The sequence below is a fragment of the Vulpes vulpes genome, chromosome 1 (genome assembly GCF_048418805.1).
Source record: "Vulpes vulpes isolate BD-2025 chromosome 1, VulVul3, whole genome shotgun sequence".
NCBI lineage: Eukaryota > Metazoa > Chordata > Mammalia > Carnivora > Canidae > Vulpes > Vulpes vulpes.
This window is the reverse complement of record NC_132780.1, coordinates 90,500,829-90,522,424: the sequence shown is the minus strand read 5'-3', so window position 1 is coordinate 90,522,424 and position 21,596 is coordinate 90,500,829. Positions and strand designations below refer to the sequence as shown.

The 21,596-nt window shown below is 35.1% G+C and overlaps 1 protein-coding gene across 9 annotated transcripts in view; it reads right to left on the bottom strand.

Annotated features, from left to right (window-relative positions):
• The window catches only part of REPS1 (RALBP1 associated Eps domain containing 1), an 82,007-nt gene that overhangs the window by 9,904 nt on the left and 50,507 nt on the right, over positions 1–21,596 (bottom strand). For 2 of the 9 annotated variants that reach the window (XM_072719903.1, XM_072719926.1), the window contains exons 9-13: positions 13,553–13,674; positions 10,094–10,174; positions 3,958–4,045; positions 2,653–2,754; positions 762–834 (exon numbers count right to left, since the gene is read on the bottom strand). In XM_072719903.1, the coding sequence (XP_072576004.1) occupies positions 762–834; positions 2,653–2,754; positions 3,958–4,045; positions 10,094–10,174; positions 13,553–13,674 (466 nt within the window). The remainder of the gene's footprint in view (positions 1–761; positions 835–2,652; positions 2,755–3,957; positions 4,046–10,093; positions 10,175–13,552; positions 13,675–21,596) is intronic. The other 7 variants (XM_072719917.1, XM_072719929.1, XM_072719911.1 and 4 more) reach the window with 4 other exon arrangements.

Below are 21,596 nucleotides of genomic sequence, written 5' to 3'. Positions count from 1 at the left end.
CTAAAGTCTTCTGTATTCTGAAAAGAATCTCATGGACCCTGGCAATCTGATCCTCATGTACAGGGATAAAAAGGAGAATAAAATCCAAGATATCTGAAGAGAAATAATTATACAAAGAAGCAGTCTTTGACTCTGGAAATTCTTCTGAGATTCTATATTACTAGTCTCTATATCCTCCAGGAATGTGGAAAAGGATACTTAGTACATATAAAGGATGAGGGGGAAAAGATACTCTTGTCCTGCACATAATTTTTAGTGGATGGCTAAACCCTTGCAGACAAATCCCTTGCTACCTTCACCCTATCCCATACCTTTTTTATTTGTGCCTGAAAAGTTATATGTAATGCAGATCCTCAGGGTAAGTAGATAGCCCAATACTAGGGTGTGTGCTTCTAGATGGTATCTTAAAACAGAATTTTGTTGGTACTTGCCATAAGGCTATCCAAGAAAATCTGTACATTACTTAAACAGACTCTCAACTGTTTACTTACAAAAAGGACTGTATTAAACTGCTAATGCTACTATAGCTCTTTCTAGACCTTCCAAAGAATACCATGGGAACAATAAGGTTCCTTTTATTTCCTATTAAAGTTGAAAAGAATCAAAAAAATTATTTCCCTTCTACATAAGTCAACAGGTAACCTAACAGCCTCTAGAGAGCTGAAGAATAGAGGAAAATAATTCATACTTGGTTCTAAAATATTCTCAATTAAAACATAACAAGATATTTTAATATGCTTTTTAACTGAAGAAATACTGACCTTTGATGAGTTACGTTGTTTCCAATCTGTTCTGGGTCCGAAGTAAAAGAATCTGAACTACTGTACCCATCTGCTGATAAATGGAATATATCCTATTTAATAATAATCTTTTATTCATTTTTTACTCTATATAATCTAAACAAATATAATAATTATTATTTCAAATCACAGATATTTAAAGATTGGCTAATAGGTTAACAGTTCATCCTAGTGTTATAAAATGTAAAAATTTAAATATCAATCAAATCATGGCATATTTACACAATGAAATACCATGCACACAGAATAGGTTAGTCTAGAGAAGTTAATATAGGAATTAAAAAATATGCTTAGACAGTAATAAAATTTATGAGATTAGCCAGACATTCCCCATTTTTCACCTGAGAAAATATCATTTCCAAATCCTCACAATCTTATGAAGAGCAGAGGGTCCCAGAGACAGACTAATGGTTGTGATGAATGATAAATCTTAAAACAGAAACTCAGGGACAATGTGAAGGAACACTGCTGCTTACTTTGAAGGGTTATAAATTGAAGGGACTGGTTATTTGGTTTGGTTTCATTTCAAAATGTATCCCTTCCTTTTTCTTATCAAATAACTGAACTGTTTAATTAATTGGCCCATGAATGATGTTAAAACTAACATATTTCCAAAAAAAAAAAAAAAAAACTAACATATTTCCATCTGGATGTTCCAATAGGCATCTCAAACTTTGAGATGTCCAAAACTCAACTTCTGTTTTTCCCCAACAAACCTGTTATCACAGTCTTCCACAATTCCCAGTGGCTCAGGCTAAATTCCCTGAATCACCTGTGACCTCCCACCATCACACTTTATAACACAAGTAAGCAAATTCTGACTCTTTTTCTATAAAATATAGCCAGAATCTGACCACTTCCCAGCACTGCTACCACCCTAGGCTAAGCCATCCTCCTCTCTTACATATGTTCCTCCAATTGTTTTTTAAACGATCTTTCCTGTTTTGACTCTTGCTTTCTTGGGGGCTATTACTCTTACAGCAGCTGTAGTGATCCTCGTATATAAAAAAAGGAAGGTCAGGGCACATCACTTCTCCATTCAAAACCTTCTAACGGCGTTTCATCTCATGCAGTAAAAGTCACTCTTTCACTGCTCCCTGATTACTCCTCTACTACTTGCTACTTCTGGCTGCCAAATTTGCTAACTGGTTCTCTTCCAGGTGTTTACCTGCTGTTCCCAGCAGAAGGCAGATTTCTAAATAAGGGCTTCACATGTGCTGTTTCCTGTGCCTTAAATGTTCTTCCTTCTGATATTCACAGCCGAATCCCTCATCTCATTCAGGTCTTAACCCAAATGTCATCTTTTGGTAAGGTCTTCTTTGAGCTCCTTCCTTAAACTGCCACTCCCTCTTCTTCTCTTTGCCAGCTTTATTCTTATCCAATGTGTTAATTATCTCTTAAGATAGGAGGAGTTAAGATTTTTGTTTTGGGTTTTTTCTTCTTATATTCCCTACAGAATGTAAGCTCCATAAAGGCAAAGATTTTTTGTTTGTTTAACTGCTGAATCCCCAGTGTCTAGAACAGAGCCTGCCACATACTATTCCATTAACATAGGCTAAATAAATGAATGTACACATAATTTCTTGTGAGAGGAAGGAGTAAGTGTGAAGAGTTCATGGACTAAATGTGGCTAACGGAGAAGGATGGCAAACAGAAGGCCTGCCTAGAAGCAGGTCCAGGTGGCAATAAGCAACCATTTACTCATACAGAGGGTAGGGTACTTAAAAAGGTTGACTTATCTCTACTTTATTCAGTAAGGTAAGATGAAATAGCTATACATTTGAATTATTCAGATTCTAAATCCACACTTAACCAACTTCAAATGGAAGCTGTAATGCTATTTTTCACTTACCTACAGTATTTCCAGAAGCAAATTTCACTGATGAATTTATTTTACTTTCCTCCGACAGGTCAGATGTTTTCACCAGTAATGGGCTAGTGGGATTAGTATGATCTAGTAGAGAAGTAAAAGGTAAAAATATAAGAACTGAATTAATAAATTCATAAACTTCAGAGTATAAGACTTCATTTATATATTCCAAAGAAGTAGAAGGTAAACCTCATGAGATATAAGACAAAATAGTATTTTTAATAAAAATATGAGCTTGTTCATAGCGAATTTTGCTTTCTACCACAACAGAAGATTGGTTTTAATGAAAAATGTCAATTTGCATGTTCATACTTTGTTAATTTATCCCTTCAGGGTAGTAAAAACCCCACACAAATGGTTATAAAATAATTTATGATGTTGACTTATACAGAAAATAGATATACCTCTGAGAAAATAAATAGATGTCTAACTAAAACATTTAATCTAAAATGAGGAGAAACTTCAAGACTTTAAGCAAAACATACAATTTCAAAGCCAAGATTTATTTTAACATACTACCTCCTCTTCAGTTAAAATCTGAACATACTTTAAATATATATTCACAGCAGTTATCATAAAACCCATAAGGTAGAGATGCCTGGATGGGTCAGTCGGTTAAGCAACCAAATCTGGGTTTTAGCTCAGGTCATGATCTCAGGGCCTTGAGACTGAGCCCCACATCAGGCTCCACATTGGCATGGAGCCTGCTTAAGATCCTCTCTCCCTTTCCCTCTGCCTTTCCCAACTCCTTCCCCATACCCGGCTTACATCCACTCTAAAATAAATAAATAAAGAAAATCTTTTAAAAACCCCACAAAACCCATTGGGTATTAGAAAAGTCACATCTTCCAATTGTCCTTATTTTTATTTATAATATAAATTCAACAGTTTCCCTTTTTAAAAATTTTTGAAAAATATTTGAGAGCAAGAAAGAGCATACACTCGGGGGGAAGGGCAGAGGGTGAAAGAGAGAATCCTTAAGCAGACTCCCTGTTGAGCATGGAGCCCAACATGACATGGGGTTGGACCCCAGGACCCTAGGATCGTGACCTGAGTCAAAATCAATAGTCAGCTGACCAATCAGTTGAGCCACTTAGGCACCCTTTAACAGTTTCCTTTTGAAACTGTAATATAAATTGAATAATATACACAAAAATACATCTATACTTGTAGAAAGTACTATGTTGAAAAATAAACAATTATGAAGGAATCTGAGCCCTCAAATAATTATTTGTGTATTTTAGTTAGATGCTAATCTAAAATACAACCCAGCAACAGCTTCCTTACCACTGCCAGTTCTTTTCAGTTCCATTTCCTGCATGTGGATTTTGCTTGGAGTCATACGAATGGGAACTGGATGAACAATAGCAGTATCCTAGAGACGAATGGGAGGAAATACAGACTTTGCATTAAAAACGCCAAGCTGATACCATGAATAATCCAAACTAACAATACTTTAAATAGACTTTCTTATTCATGCTAAGGCAAGCATGAAAATAAATTTCTTAATTAGAAATCTTAGAATTACGTGTACAAATCAAGTTCACTATGCGTACTCTAATAATCTGATTTTTTTTAATAAAAAAGTACATTTTAACTTTTGAGTGGTTAAAGATTTGAGTGGAAAAAAGATCTATAAAACTATATTTGAGGACTATATCAAAGGCAAAGTATGAGATGTTCTAATTAAATTATACAAATATGAACCTTTGAAGTTAAAGTGAACTATTTCATGAGAACTCAAATTTTTCTCTAATTGCTGAAAAAAAATTGACACTTACTTTTTCCTATATAAAACAAGGTAATAATGCTCGCTATATTTTAACAGCATAATATATTGTTTCTACAGATTACTTCTATAAAACTGTTTAAAACTGGGGCACCGGGGATCCCTGGGTGGCTCAGCGGTTTAGCACCTGCCTTCAGCCCAGGGCATGATCCTGGAGTCCCAGGATCGAGTCCTCTATCGGGCTCCCTACATGGAACCTGCTTCTCCCTCTGCCTGTGTCTCTGCCTCGGTCTCTCATGAATAAATAATTAAAAAAAAAAAAAACTGGGGCGCCTGGGTAGTGCTGTTGGTTGAGTGCCTGTCTTTGGCTCATGTCACGATCCCGGGGTCCTCAGATCGAGCTCTGCATCAGGCTCCATGCTCAGTGGTGAGCCTGCTTTTCCCTCTCCTCCCTGCTCCATGCTCTCTCTCGCTTGCTATGTCCTTCACTATTCCCATGTCTCTATAATAAATAAAATAAAAACAAAAACTAACAAAGAACCCCACAAAATTCCACAAAGCCATGTATTTTTAAAAAGGAATAAGTAAGACTCCTACTCTTAACATTCCATTATTTTTCTTAAACCTTTTCATGGCTGGAATATATCTGATATTCCTAAAATTTCATGAGTGGCAAGTCTAGCTAGAGGAGTAAGGAAACTGTAGTACAGACTTTTTGAAAACAATGCAAACAGCAAAGCAAGAAGAGAAGATGAAGACAAACCTCTTAGATTCAGTTTAAGTCAGACACCTTTTTTGGTTGACAGTACTAGGTAACACCAAGCCTCTGCTAAAGGAAGTTTGGTTCTAGCATACTGCCTCTTGTTTGACAGGCCCCCTTAGCTTATTCTCATAATCTCAAATCAACCAATTTATAACAAATGAATTCTTTTTTGCAATCATACTGATAGATTCATTCACAGTAATTTTCTGTCCCTACACCAGCAAGGTTGTGAACAGAGTTCTAACATTTCCCCTACAACTCTAAATTACAGTTATAAAGATTAATATTATAGCTGGATAAAAGTTTATAGATTTCTCAAACAATAATGAGTTACTCTCAAGGAAAAAAAATCTTAAAGATTTCATTTATTTATTCATGAGAGACACAGAGAGAGAGGCAGAGACACAGGCAGAGGGAGAAGCAGGCTCTCTGTGGGGAGCCCAATGTGGGACTCGATCCTAGGACCCTGGATCACGGCCTGAGCTGAAGGCAGACACACAATCACTGAGCCTCCCGGTGTTCTTCAGGAAAATAATTTTTAACAATACACTTAAGATGTTCTTTGTTGCATTTATGGTTATAAAAACATGGCTTTAGGAATAACTACTTTCTTAACTCACAACTTTAGTGGTAGAAATAAATGCTATAAGAATCAGAATTTAACCTTATAAGGCAAGATTAAAGGAAAAAAAAAAAGGATAGTTCATGAGACAATAAATCTTATTCCAAACCCAAAACAAGCTAGGAAAAAAACAAGCAAAAAAATTGTTAGACGTTTTAATTCATAATATTCATCTAATATATATTGTGTGTATAAAATCAGATATATAAAACTTATGACAGTTGGAACTATTAAGGAATCTTTTCATATATTTCCAGTACAGTATGTGGAAGTCATGATAATGACTCTAAGAAAAGAAAATCATGAATGTTCTATTCATTCTCCAAATTATTTGCATAAGTTTCTGTGCCAGCAAATCAATTCTCTATCACATACTTCAGACATGCAACCACTGGCTGTTGTGAGCTTGCAAGTCCAGCTGCTAGCAGGACAACAAAATTCCTTACAGAGCTTTACACCGATGGCAGGCCTAACCTCCAGCTAGTATACACATCAGAAGCTCTATTTGTGACTGTGGTTTGCAATAGGATAGACAGCTTTGACATTATTTCGACATCCAAATGAAGAACGATGAATGCCTATACTCTTCTAAGTCCTGAGCCATCAGATGCTCCAAATTAGCAACCCCAAATTTACAAATAGAGAAAAAAGTATAAAGACTGACTAGCAGGCTCTGCCCAGCTTCTTCTACCTATTCAAATCACCTCGTCACCTTTAGGAAACCCATTCTTAATCACTTATGGTACATCTGTGTCATATATTTGGGCATTTCACTTTATTTATTATACTTTATTGAATATATTATATACTCAAGTGTATTATAATATATAATATAATATACTTGAATATATTATATATATTATACTATACACTTTATTGAATATATTAGACTCATCTACCTGTATTTTCTACTTGCCTTAAATCTCATGATCCTGCCTGAGTCCACCCTCCCTGCTTTTCCTTTCTGTGTCACTCAACATCTTGCTCTCTCTGATCCCATCAATTCTTCACATTGTTTGCTGCCTGACTGATCTTCTCCAACTGCCTCTTTCTCACTCCTATCTTTTCATGGTACTCCTGGCTGGCTCCTCAGGTCTATGAGATGAAGTTCAGATCTTTGGTCTAGCACAAAAGATCTTCCCAGTCTGGTTTCAACCATACTGCTTAGACCCCCTCAACCCCCATGTCTACCCTATACTCTCAGCACACTCACCAGATCCTGCCTGTGATATTCTCTCTGCTTGGAATGCCCTTGTCCATTTCTGCCAATTCATAGTTTCTTTCAAAACCCAGCACACAAGCATAACCACTCTTGTGAAAACTTTCCCAAATACACCAGGCTGAATTAGCCCACAGTTCTCTGCCTAAAATTTTGCTCACAACTATATATGATAATTATCACAATCAGTGATATTACAACCATCACCTATCATGGTTAAGCTGTGGGCTACCTACGAGTGAAGTTTTTGACATTTTTTATACTCCTAGAGACTGTCACAGGCACCTAGAAGGGAGCTCCACTAAACCAGGTGGGTTGGCTGGGCATCTTCAGTAATCAAATTAACTTCTTTTTATATCCTGAATTACTCAGAAGTTTTACAGCACTTAAGATCAGGCATAAATCATGGCAAAGACTAGTGCACTACACTTCTTATCAGTCTAGAATTTAGTAGCAGAAGCAGATTCTACCAGAGGCTATTAATGATAAGCAGTTCAACAAAAGCAATCAAGTTTCTGGAAGTGATATATCAGAAGCTCAATTTCATTATAATTTTGGGAGCCTAATAACTATCCATCTCGTTTGCATGTGAGGTCACTGTACTATGTGATGCAGAAGTCTCTAAGTGCTACAGAGAACTGTCGGGCTCCTCATAGACTTTCACTTTACTGAGCAAACGGCTAATTATCAAATTTTAGCTTTTTAAAAATATTCCATTAAATATTTCCAAGACTGTAAGGTTTGTAAATTCATATTAGAACTGCAGTGATATTTTTCTCTTAGGCAATTATTTTCTAATCTGTATGGACCTTATTTACTCACTTACAATTATTTATAGAAGACTTGCAAAGGATCATTTGGGATTATGGGTATAAGCTGTGTTATACAGAAGGCAGTTTGCCAGGTAAGTATTAAATGAAGGATAAGAACTTAGATCCTCAATGGGAGCAGGGCATTCTCCTAATGGCAGGTTTATTAATGAGATCCCTAAGTTGGGGGAACAAAGTTAAGATTTAAGTTTATCATCATAAAAAAGATTTCTAGGTAACATTATAAATATTTAAGACTGCCAACTTTATCAAGTTTAGAGATCTAATTTCAGATTTAAAATAGCAATTATAACTTTTAATTTCTTACAGCTTCCTGCCTCACAAGAGATAATAAAAGAAAGTACTGAGCCATAATATTTTAAACACTAGAGCTAGAACTCACAAATTTGGGTATTTTTTCCAAGAAGTTACAAGAACATCACTATGATAAAGTCAAATATTTCCTGGCATTTCCTGCCAGTCATGAGTCAATTTATTTTGCCTCTGAGTTCTATGTTTTTATATATAATGTTCTTTCCTGGCCTGACAAAAAAAATCGTAATATTCTGCATAATTATTTTCACCATCTCTTATGGGTTGGGGAATAAAACAGAGCAATTCTGTATTCCTAAACCTAACCCGCTTTCCCAATAAAACATTTTAAAATTAAGTATTTAAAAAAAATAACCTGCCTATGTAAATAGTAGGTAAGAGTAAGATGGATGGCAGCCCGGGTGGCTCAGTGGTTTAGTGCCACCTTCAGTCCAGGGCGTGATCCTGGAGACCCAGGATCGAGTCCCACGTCAGGCTCCCTGCATGGAGCCTGCTTCTCCCTCTGCCTGTGTCTCTGCCTCTCTCTCTCTCTCTCTGTCTCTCATGAATAAATAAAATCTTGAAAAAAAAAAAAAAAAAGAGTAAGATGGAGAAATAAACCTTAGAGCAAAGGTAAACTTTAAGTTACAGCACCTGTCACTTCCCAAGAGACCTTAATTAAAACTTCTAATAAGCAGCAGATATTATGTTTTGCTTTTTCATTCCTCAATTTTCAGGTTGAAACCAAAGATTAATGCCTTCAAAGTAGCAATAAAAGAAGCAAAGGGCACAGATGATCTACATATTAATTGGTCCATAAATAATTAATAAACTATGAAAACTGACACTTCCATATTTTATCTGTTTGAATTCAATGTAACAGCATCCTATTTCACAAATAGGTATCAACTTTTTAAAATTATAAAGCACATGAAAGATCCAATAATTTAAACTACTGAAGATGTACTGCTATCTTTATGTGCCATTTCTCCCAAATCCACACTAAATAAGGACATTACTAGATTAAAAATTAATGGTTCTTTGATCAGAAACATCTAAAAAAAAAAAAGCCTTGTGACACTTTATCTTTTCACTCATTTTTAAAAAAAATCCTACCTTTACTCTCTTCTTCCCTTCCTACTTACTTCCTTTTTTCTTTTTGAAAGATGCTTATTACCATGTCCTTCTCTTTAAAAGAAAAAATAAAAGGACAAGCAGGAGTGAACAGTGAAGAGAATGATTAATAGCTAAGGTTTTTGAAGTTTTCTAATGATTTGAGGGACAGCCAGGGCATATATGAAATTAATTCTGTGGGGACAGAATTTACTTTTTAAATCAGGATGTGAACTTTGTAGCATTTTCAAAGCAACACAGTGAGCCACAGGAAGACAAGACAGAGGGTCCCTTGCACAATGGCAATCTGTGACCAACAACACTTTTTTTTTTTTTTTTTTTTTTTTGCTGAAATTGATTCTCTTTAACAGAACTCAACATACTAATTAAGTCAAAGCCATACCATCTGGACTGTTAAAATAAAAGATGACATTGCATATCTACATATAAAGTACATATTACATGATGTATAAGCATACAAATAATAGTATTTACTAAATGTCATCGCACTGAAATACACAGTATATGTTTACTATGAAATACACAGTATATGTTTAACATACACTTAATTAGCAAATGAAAACAAGGTCAGCTCAATTTTCACAAAATGCTTCCTTAGACACATGTACTAGATTTAAAAACATACAGTTATCTCCCATCAAAATAACTAGAAAATACAAATGATTAAAAAAAAAAAAGTTCTTTCCACCATTAAGCACACAAAAATTGAAAAGCCTGCCACCATTTCCCCCCTAAGCACTCCACTCAATCATGCATATCAGCTAAAAACCATAATGAATGGAAATTTGGGTTAATAAAATTAATTTCAAACAAGCAAGCTAAGTGATTGACTTACAGGATCAGCTGGTGCAATGTTAGAATCAAATTGGGTCAGAGTTTGTGAGCTTGAAGAGCGTTCACTAAATGTCTCCCACTGCTGAACAGACAGAGGAGAGACAAGTCAGCATGATGAGAAAGATGGAGTAAAAGATCATTGGAGAAGATTTAGCAAAGTAATTCAGAGGTTGCACTGCAAGTTGTGTTTCAAAGGTCTGACAAAATTCCATAATTTCTGTCTTTCCATAAACATTTTATACTTATCTATGGTGGATCATCTTATAATGTAAGGTGAGCAGCTTCAAATTCAAACGTATAACAACAATTTATTGCAATCTCAATGTAAGAGACTAAAAGTCTCACAGAATTAAAACTCAAAACATAATATAGGAACAGAATCTAAGTGGTACAAATGGTAACAAAGTAAAAATGTAAAGGGGTTTGTCTTGACTAGAGAAAGAATTACTTCAAATCCTTCTTTCAAAATTCTAACATTAACGTATTGGTTTGGTGATGCTAATGTACCCTGTGTACCAAAGTTCTGGTCAAAACAAAGCAAGTCAGTGTGACTTGCCAGTGCGACCCCTGAAAGATGATTCTATTTATGGACGTGCACAAAATTTATACATATGTATAGATATTTAATAAGGCGTAATTGAGATAAAATGAAAAGATTTTTGGAATTAATATATGTTTGAGCTTCTGTCCATCTGTAGCAAGTCAACCCCTGCAATCCGCACTACACACAGGGCCATGCCAGACCACAAGACAACTGCCTCAGGCAACGTCCCCTACCCCATGCTAGAAAAATCAGACTGCGGCCACAATGAGAGCAAATCAAGCATCTGAGTACGTGTTATATACAGAAGACTGATTTTGTTATGAAATACTACTCCTCTGAAAGAGGTACACAAGTATTAGACCTCTTAGAATAGGTGGAGTGATAACATTAATTTTAGTAAATTCCATTTATTTTGAAGATCTGAGTAATAAAATAGTGTAAGATTTTATATCAAAACTGCATTAAAATCATTAAAATTTGATTAAGAATTATCGGTTATCCTCTGAAGAAGGAAAAACATCTACACATATACAGTATATACATACAAATGTTTACACACAGACACACCTACTCTTTTAACCAAAATCCTTTCTATAATTCAGTATGGAAAAGTATACATTTTTATGCTTCAAAGTTCGATTTACTATTTAAAACAGTGATACTCTATTTGAGAAGACATGTAGAAATTAAGTATTAGCAAACATGTTGATGAAAATTATCTATAAAAATAGATAATATAATCTTTCAACAAACTAATGCTGATGCATTCAAAGTGATTGTTGAATAAAGAAAATCCACAATAATTCACTTTTATCAAGGGGCATCACTTCAGTGATGTTAGTATAATTAGTTTTCTCAATAATTACTGTTGTAGGGGTAAACAAAGGAATTTTTAAAATCCCAATTATTTAATTGTGGAGAAAAATTTAGATGTAGAAGATTTTCACCATAAAATAGGTATTACCTATCCTATTTGGCGGCATGAAGTTTTAGTAAGACTGTACGTAAGCTACCTGGAAAGCAGAGAGCATCCTGATCTTTGTAACTTTAGTATAGTGGCTAAGACCATAGGCCTGGATCCAGGCTGCTGGAATCCCAGTTATGCTATACAACCTTAGGCAAGTTATTTAACCTGTGTGTCAGTTTTACTATCTATAACACAAGATTAATAATACCTGTATCATAGGACTGTTGTGAAGATGTAAGGAGTTAGTACATGTAAAGAGCTTTGTGAACAGAGCTGGCACATCAAGAGTGCTCAATAAATGTTAGGGATGATTATTAGTGTTATCCAGTGCCTCATCCATATTTGCAGGTGCTGAATAAGTGTTTGCTGAAAGAGTATTAGTGTTTTATGGTAGAAAGTTAAAATATAATTTAAATTCTATATCCTCAGGTATTTTTAGAAAATATTATTGAAATGTATCAAAATCAATGTTTTACCAACATTCTGATTTTCCACATACAGTAAAAAAAAAAAAAAATTATGACATTCATGAACTTTTTAGCAACACTACAAATGAAACTTGCTAGGAATATTTAAGGGAAAATGCAACTACTAGAATCAGAATTTGGAAGGGATGCCATGACGAGGCTTGAATGATCACACTGCAATTTTTATTTAGAATGAAGATGGGCTTTAGAATTCAGTTGCTTCTTAGAGTTGCTTTTATTTATGAACTGATATCAAAGGAATATAAACACTCTTAATCTGATAGTGCTTTTAAAAAAAATGACAAATGAATAAATGCAGCAAAAATTAATCATTTCAAGAAAACTGATCCTACTCTTTATAAAGCCTCTCTATTAGTAAATTCTTTTAAGGCTTAATTCTTCCCTCTAAAAAAAAAGTACCTAAACAGTTATTTTATGAGAAATGTGCTATGATGTCTCCAATACAGGTATCTGTGATCATGTCCAAAAGCAAGTAGTACTTTAAACTGGCCAGTTACTTCTCTGCTTTTCGACTGTCCAAAATTAACTAGTGTTGCTTTAACCCAGTGGTTTTCAGCCTTTAAAATACACGGAAAGCATAGAAAGCTTGGAATTTTTTTCCTAAAAGTCAGCAAACTTTGAGATTTGTAGCACTATAAAGGTGATATTAAAAATTATAATGAAAAAAAGTGACTTGTTCACAAAACTGCTCTAAGCAGCCTGGAACAGTTTTCAATAGGAGTTCTACAGAGCACTAAGGTTTAAGAGACTGGGGGCCTCAGACAATCTCTCTAATCAGAGCAGCCCTACTTCTATTGTTTTCTATAATGGAGTTCCAAAGTGATAGGGGAGCAGTGTATTCATCTCAAATTCCATTCTGTTTTGCACGCTGTGCTTGATTTTACACCAGTTTTCTTTAACCACTGCATTTAACAGTGAAATCATTCCATTTTGTATTACATAGAATAAATTATAAATAGCCTGAGTTGTAGAAAATGCTTTCTTCTTGTGGAAAGCTGGATTAGTGACTTCTCACACACCACTTCCAATGTTAAGACTGCAAATATATACTCACATATCCTGCTTACAGAAAGGGGAAGGAGTGTGATATGGTGGGTGGAGGAGCTGACTGAATCTCAAAGGACCTGTGGTTAAAGCTTAGCTCTCTCTAGTCCCTCACTGGCTACGAGGTATTTCGGCCAAGATACCACCCCTTGGTTGATTTCATGTGTCTGCCTCATCTAACTCACAAGGTTTTAGCAGGAATGAGTGCTGGAAACCAAATGATAGTATTCACTGTGAAAAAGTACTTTGAAAACCTCAGTCACATAATTATAAACATTTATCACAGTCTTAATGGGTATGTTCTCTCAACTATGCATGCATACCAAAGGAGCTATATATGTGCTGAAATTACTCTGCCTGGAACTTCTTACCTTCAAACAGTTTAAGTTAGTAAAAGAAAAGGGAAGCTCTGCTAACCTCACTGCTCTGATTCAACTCAGGCCAAGTCTGGTTTAGTGATGGCATTGATGGTGACTTGCTTGGAGGTGCTTCTGCAGGAGAGCCTGAATAACCTACCTCACCTGGCTGATCTCCAACATCTGCAATTTAAAAATAGAGAAATTATCCATAAACAACAGAGTTTAGTTTAGGAATATTTATTTATAAAAGAAAATCTAACAGAAGAGTTTTACAAGTAGTGATTTATAGTCTGACTTTCCTTATGTTCCCCAATCATTTTAACAATCAATCAGGCAATACTTGTTCCTGTTACTTATTGTCTACTTAAAACCATTGCTTTCCATGAAAATAAAATCTAGTTAGGCATAAATAGAAAAGAGTGTTACACATAACAATAATGCAATAGGGCACAAGCTTTGAATCATTTTCTAATAATCTTATAACAGTTTCTAAAGTGTATTTCTTGGAATATTTAATCATTAAGATGCTTTAAAAAGTTAGGCTTTTTGTTCAAATAAATGTGGGGATACTCTAATTCCCTGTTGGACATCCCCATGCATATCTGTATATCAAAGACTTGTAATGTTTAAGAGCAAATAAACCTTATTTAAATCAGTTTTTTCCCAAACACAGACCATTTATCAAACAAAATCCCTCCATATTCCCTCGGAATATAATTTGGGAACTAATGATTTATAACTAATTCATTCTCAGTTTCTCTACAAATCTCCTCTGTTACCAAAAAGCTGCATCTATTGGCAAGGCAGACAGCAGAAGAAAAGGAAGAGTCCCAGGCGTGGGCAAAGAGCAAAGTCACTGAACCAACTTATATCATTACAACGTAAAATTACATTACAATGTAAAAACAGAAGGAATTTCAATGGTAACTAAATTCTCAATGTAAGCTTTCCAAACTGTATGTGGTTTGGAATACAATCCCAATCTGAAAAATCACATAAATTGCCAAAATAATGGGGAATATCTAATCTGTTGAGAACCTGTATCAAAAATATGACTCTAAAATCTGTCACTATCTCACTGACCATGGGCAAGTTGAATAAAATAGCTCCTGAGTTTCTCCATCAGAAAGAAAGACATTTGCCATTAAATGTTAGTTAGCACTGTAATTAAAATTCCTAAATAAACAGCCATATAATAATTTAGCAGTGTAGGTTTTTACCTTTATCTATTCATAAATAAATCCTTTACATGTTAGTGCCTAACATACTAGGACCTAATACATACCATACACTCAAGTATTTATTTGAGTTGTTTTCAGGTTCTCCTTCATTTTAAATTCATTCTCCTTTATTGTTATTTTCCTAAAACAAAAATTACTTACTGATATTTTTTATGTTCTCAAAATTTCTCTTCACCCTATTTGTTTTATGTCTATCTTAAAACACTTCTCCCATTTACTTATCCTAATGTAATTTCTTTATATTCTCATCACACTGCAAGTTCTAATTTATAGTCAGCATCATATCTTGATAAATTCCTGTTTTCTAAGATCAAGAATAGGTGCTCTTCTTAATCTTATCCCTTTTTCAATAAATGTCTTGAAGTAGTATAAAACCAATGCTTCCAATAATATTCAATGAAGACAAAGCTCTTAAAGACTAATGAAAAAAATTATTTATGATAAATCATAACGGTAAATCCCTCATGGGGATAGCTGTGGTTTTCAGTAAGAATGAAAATTATGGATTTTTTTTCAATGATAACCAAGGGAAAGGAGTTAAGAAAAGGAAGATAATAGCTATAAATTTGACTAAGTTGATTGAAAGTGAAATGAAGGTGGTGAATGAAGAAATGTCTTATAAGAGATGTCCCAAAGCAGGTATTAATATTGAAGAAAAACAGAATTAAAATAGTATTAACTAGATAGGATGAATAATTTTCAAAGAACTTATTTAAAGTCACATTGTATCAGCTAAGTTTTAAATGCCACCATAGGGGAACCTGGGGCCCTGGTTTGGCTTTCCAGACATTCTTTCTATTAGTTTTCCACTTACAAATTTAAGATCAGACTGCATCCTACCCCCACCTCAGGGCAGTTACAATTTCAGGTAAATTGTGCGAATCTCTTGGATTCACTGGTACAAAGTTGCAGTGGGCCCAGCCTCTTTGAGGCTGAGAAGTAAAATGTTATTCTCCCAAATAATTACACTTCATTGTTATGCTAAGAGTTATTTTCCTTGAGTAGCAGTTCTCAAACTGTAGTCCATGGACTCCTGGGGGAATCCCCAAGACTCTTTTAGGGAGTCTGAAAAGTCAAAATTGTTTTTGTAATGATAATAATGCTTTTTTCCTGTGTTGGCACCTATAAGATGATGCAAAAGCAATGGTGGGTAAAACTGCTGTTTATCAGCAAGAATCAAGGCAGTGGCACTAAAGTATGTTAGTCATTATATTCTTCACTGCCATACATTCTAGTTAAAATAAACAAACATGCATGGCAACTTCACTGAAGAATGCTCATAATTATCACAGTAAAAATTATTTCAATTAAATCTCAACCCTGAAAACACGTTAATACTTTGCATGGCAAAAAAGGGAAATATATATAAAGCATTCTGCTTTGCACCTAGGATTATGGTTGTCTCAAGGAAAAGTACTTGTGTGATTAGTTGTAAGCTAATTTCCTGGAACACCATTTTTCTTGAAAGAATAGCTGATAAACTATAATTATTCAGACTTGGGTATTAGGCATTTTTTTCAAAAATTAATTTAATGAGCCTATCATTTCAAGGAAACCAACTGTCTTCAATATTTGTGTGTGTGTGTGTCTTCAATACTTGTTACAAGTGACAAAGTTCAAAGTTTGAGCTTTTAGCAAAAATATGAATTTTGGAAAAAAAAAATCCATGTCCATACTCTCAAGAGCTGTCCAATACTTCTTTGATAAGATAGCTTATATTAGCAAAAATGTTTTTTTGATATTTTATAATAAAATGCCCCAACAACTGAAAGATTTGTATAACTCCACGAACTGGAACTGATAAACTGATATTCTACGATCAATGCACTATGTTACAAAATCATGCTGTGGGGTAAAAGATTCATTCAAAGTGCAAGAGGGATATGTGGATTTTAATGTAACAGTATAAACAATTCATTAATATGGTTTCAGCTTTCACACTACAATCAACCTTTAAGAAATTGCCATCTGTTGAGTTTTGGGGTTAGTACCAAAGAGCATCTGTAATTATCTGAAAACACTTCTCCCTTTTACCACTGAGGACACATTTTCTTCATGTACAGGCAACCTTTTTCTACAAAGAGCTGGATAATAAATATTTTAGGCTTTGCAGGCTGCCTATATGGTCTCTGCTTCAACTATTCAATTGTTGCAGCGCAAAAGCAGCCATAAATAATTCGGGAAGGAATGAGATTGGTTTGTGTTCCAATAAAATTTTATTTGTGGACACTAAAATTTGAATTTCATATAATTTTCATGTATCATGAAATATTGCTTTTTCCCCCACTGATTAAAAACTCCACCACCACCACCACTCTGCTTGTGAGCTGTACAAAGATAGGGGACTGAATCTGGTCCTCAGCGCTTAGTTTGCCAATTTCCTCAAACAAAATAACATCCAAGAGGAAATGCAGAAGCAAATAGGAGAATCCAGCCGTCTTCTATTAACCGAAATATTAAAGAGATTGGAAAAGATGTTAAACAATGTCACCCTTTTTATAATGTTTTTTTAAAAATATTCTAAAGAATATAATTATTTTCCTAAAAATATCTGTTAGTATGTAAAGGTTTACTATTGTTATTTTAAAATAAAGCATAAAATTTATCAGTCTTAATTTCTAATAGGGTAACTTTTTAAAAATAAGGTAACTACTGATAGATCTAATTCACATAAACAGAGGCTCTTTGCAGTCTATGACAATTTTTAGGAATGTAAAGGGGTCCTAAGACTAAAAGTTTGAAATATTACTGTCCTAGAAAATCCAAAAATTATTTCTGGAATAAATTAGCAAAATTACACATTGCTTCTTTCCTGTTTCATATTTAGAACAATAAATAGTAGTAGAAAAAGAGCAAATTACCTATGTTCTAGAAAGGTAACATCCTAGTAGTCATGAGTCCGAGGAGAAGTATCAGGTCTGTAAATAAACTGCACCTCCTTCAACTTGGCTCCCTATAAACTCCAACAAAGAGCTTCGTGCCCACACACAAAAGTTAGTCTTTGAGACTGTATCTTTTCGGAGGCAGGGGTGTAGTTTTACTCTTACCTGATGCAGTGTTCCAACCTAGCCTCCTGCTGGAACACTGTGTCAACCCTGCCTCCCTCCTGAGGGTTCTGCTCTGCCCCTGACATCATCAGAGCATCAGGGCTGAAAAAGAAGAGCATGAGCCTAAATTATTTGTTAACCTAAACCCCGAAAGGGCTTTTATGCAAAGAGTATCTCCATGTATAAAAGTGTGTCTGGAAAATACAACCCAGTGTGATCACACTGACATACTGTCAATCTACATTTAAAGTGAGAAATGGTAGTATTAAAAGAGTGCAAACTTCATTTTCAGGATCACACTATAAAATAAAAACACCATCAGTAGTTTTCACCCTTCTAGCCTCCAAAGATTCTGAGAAGTTCCCAGATTCAGCTCAATATAGGGTACCTGCTGAACAACCTCTTTGTGAAAGAGCATCAGCTATATTCTAGGTTTGTTTTCTCAGTATTATACTCAAAATGCTAAGCATTGTTTCAAAAATGACTGCAGCTATTATTAATCTTATAGAAATAGATACATTTCCTAAAGTCTCATAGTTTAAAACTCATTTAGTAGCTTTACAAAAGCAAAAACAACTACAAGTTTTACTTGAAATGTGAATACTATTCTTACCTGAAAAAGTCCTTAAAATTAAAAATTAACAGATTTGGATAAACTTTTAAGTCTGCAAGGAAAAGTACTAATGGTACCTTTTTCATTCATACTTAGAAGACAGGGATAAGCAGGGGTACCTGGGTGGCTCAGATCATGATCCCAGGACCCTGGGATGGAGCCCAGCATCCAGCTCCCTTGTTCAGTGAGGAGCCTGCTTCTCCTCCCTCTGCCCTTCCCCCACCTCATACTCACTCTCTCTCACATGCTCCCTCTCAAATAAATAAAATCTTTAAAATAAAAAGATACAGATAAGCAATGAAAATGAAAAGAGAAATTAAAGAATTTAAGATATACACTTTGTTTTGAACGGTATCATATCCATCAAAAAATTACATATTTGCAAAATTAATTTTAATTTTCTTAATTAAAATGGAAACTTATTCAGTAATGCAGACCTTTATACAGTCTACATAGAAGTTTATCAGTTTTAAACTGAAACCAAGGATTCTTTTTTTTTAAAGTGAAGATAAAAATGTGTGCAACAAGGTTTGAAAGAAAAAAACATTCACTCAAATCCTAATTAAATTGTAACCTGTTGATTTTTTTGTTTTTTTGTATTACTGGTCAGCATTTTATAGGAACTATTATTTGATTTGGCTACTATACTTCAAAGATTATTACCTGCAGATACGAGGTTCCCATTATCCAAGTATAACTAAAAATGGAAGAAGTCTACCTAATGTTAATCTACTTGAGATAACTAAAATTTCATAATGAAAAATAATTAGGGCTCTGTTTTCAAAACTTACACAGAACATTGTGAAAATGAGTATGAAGACCAAAGAATAAAAGATGTTACAATTCTGGGGCATAATTTGGTGGCAAAATTAATAAAAGAATTCAATCAGTGAGTATTTACTGAGGGCCTATACATAAATACATTAAATAAATGTACAATATTGAGCAAGATGACAAGGCTCCCATTTATTTACATGGAGTTCTCTAACAGAGGAAGACAGCCGTCCTTTACTTCAGTTTTGACTTTTGCAGTACAATTGTAAATTGTAATTATTATTTCTATAATACAAAATTTGTTCTTTTTTTACAAAAAGATAATTAAAAGTATCGTAGTTATTCCCAAGGAGTATTATGAATCCCCTGATATGTAAGCCCTAATCTTTTAAAGCTCCTATTGGGTCATCCTTGTAGAAATTTTCTTCTTCAAATATTATCTAGCCTTGTCTGTCAATGTCTTTGCTAGAAATTTTGGGAGGTTTAATTATTTTGGCCAATTTCATTAAATGTGTTTTTGCCAATATCTTTAATTGTCCTGATTTGTCAGCTACAATACGCAACTATCTGGAAAGAAATGACACTAGTGTTAAGAATGTATGTATCTGGGGTACCTGGGTGGTTCGGTTGGTTAAGTGTCTGCCTTGAGCTCAGGTCATGATCCCAGGGTCCTGGGATTGAGCCCTTCATCCCTGCATCAGGCTCCCTACTCAGCAGGGAGCTGCTTCTCCCTCTCCTTCTGTTCTCTGTCCCTCATATAACTATATAAATGAAATCTTAAAAAAAAAAAAAAAAAAAGCAGCATCCCCATGTATATGGGGATGTCGGTGTGCTTGAAGCAATTCCTCAGTGTAAAGTTGATGATGAATATTAGTAGGGCATATTTTCATTATTTTTCCTCTGCAACTAATGGCACCTGGGAGAGTGAATTTTCAAAAATAAAGATTTATGATTCTTTATATAAAATAAAAATATATGTATTTTTTTGGGCAGCGCTGTTTTAAAGGTAAAGTCAAAAAACTACCCAAAAATCCATCAAGGCACTGGTTAAATTAAGGCTTATCTATCTTTTGGGATACATTGTATGATTAAAAATGAGACAGCCCTATATGTGACAAAGTGCACAGTTGCTCAACACTCTAAATAAAAATCAAGGATGTTTATACTGACTGTGATTGTACTTGGTAAAAACAGTTATCTACATGTGTTATTTGTGTTGGCTTTTCTACGTCAAAAGTTTCTGGATGAAGAGAAAACTCAACAGTGAATTAGCATCACGCTAGTTTTGAGTACAGATTTTTGGTAAACTGTTCATAAGAGTCTATGGCTTTAAAAATATTCCTGTTAGGACTGCTAGGAGTTTGGGGAATCCATGCTATGTACCAAATCAGCAATAATGAAACATGCTCAAGTTTACTATGTGAAGCAGTGACGATGCAGGAGGAGACAGAACAGGGAACATTCCTCTCCTGCGCTGAGCATCTCAACCAGGTATTACTGAATTGCTCATGAGTAATGTGCTATCAAGACAGAAAACAGTTTAAAAACAAGAGGCTCAGGGAATCCCTGGGTGGCTCAGCGGTTTGGCGCCTGCCTTTGGCCCAGGGCGTGATCCTGGAGTCCTGGGATGGAGCCCCACATCAAGCTCCCTGCATGGAGTCTGTTTCTCCCTCTGCCTGTGTCTCTGCCTCTCTGTGTCTCTCATGAATAAATAAAATCTTTAAAAGATAAAAAAATAAAACAAGAGGCTCAGCCATTTAGTCTTTTCAAAAATGCGAATGCCTACTTTACACTCAGTTTGCATCCTGCTAGGTGCTGATATATAATGAACAAGACTGATAGGATCCCAGGCAGGTAGTAACCTCCAGGCTAATTTAAGAGAAAGATATTTACCAAATAATCACAAAAGCTGTAAATCACATTGCAACTATGCTCTGAAGAGGAATTTCTGTGGGTTGAGTTGAAGGTGTATAGATGGCATCAAAATACATTTGGTTTTGTCCTTTTAAGATATAGTGTTGGGATCCCTGGGTGGCGCAGCGGTTTGGCGCCTGCCTTTGGCCCAGGGCGCGATCCTGGAGACCCGGGATCGAATCCCACGTCGGGCTCCTGGTGCATGGAGCCTGCTTCTCCCTCTGCCTATGTCTCTGCCTCTCTCTCTCTCTCTCTCTCTCTATCATAAAATAAAAAATAAATAAAAATTAAAAAAAAAAAGTCTTAAGATATAGTGTTATTGTAGGCTAGCAGATCACTTTAGTCTCAAAATTTTTAAGTAGATAATCATTCTTAGAAGCTGAACATTTGGGCAGCCCCGGTGGCGCAGCGGTTTAGCGCTGCCTGCAGCCCAGGCGTGATCCTGGAGACCCTGGATGGAGTCCCACGTCAGGCTCTCTCCCTCTGCCTTTGTCTCTGCCTCTCTCTCTCTCT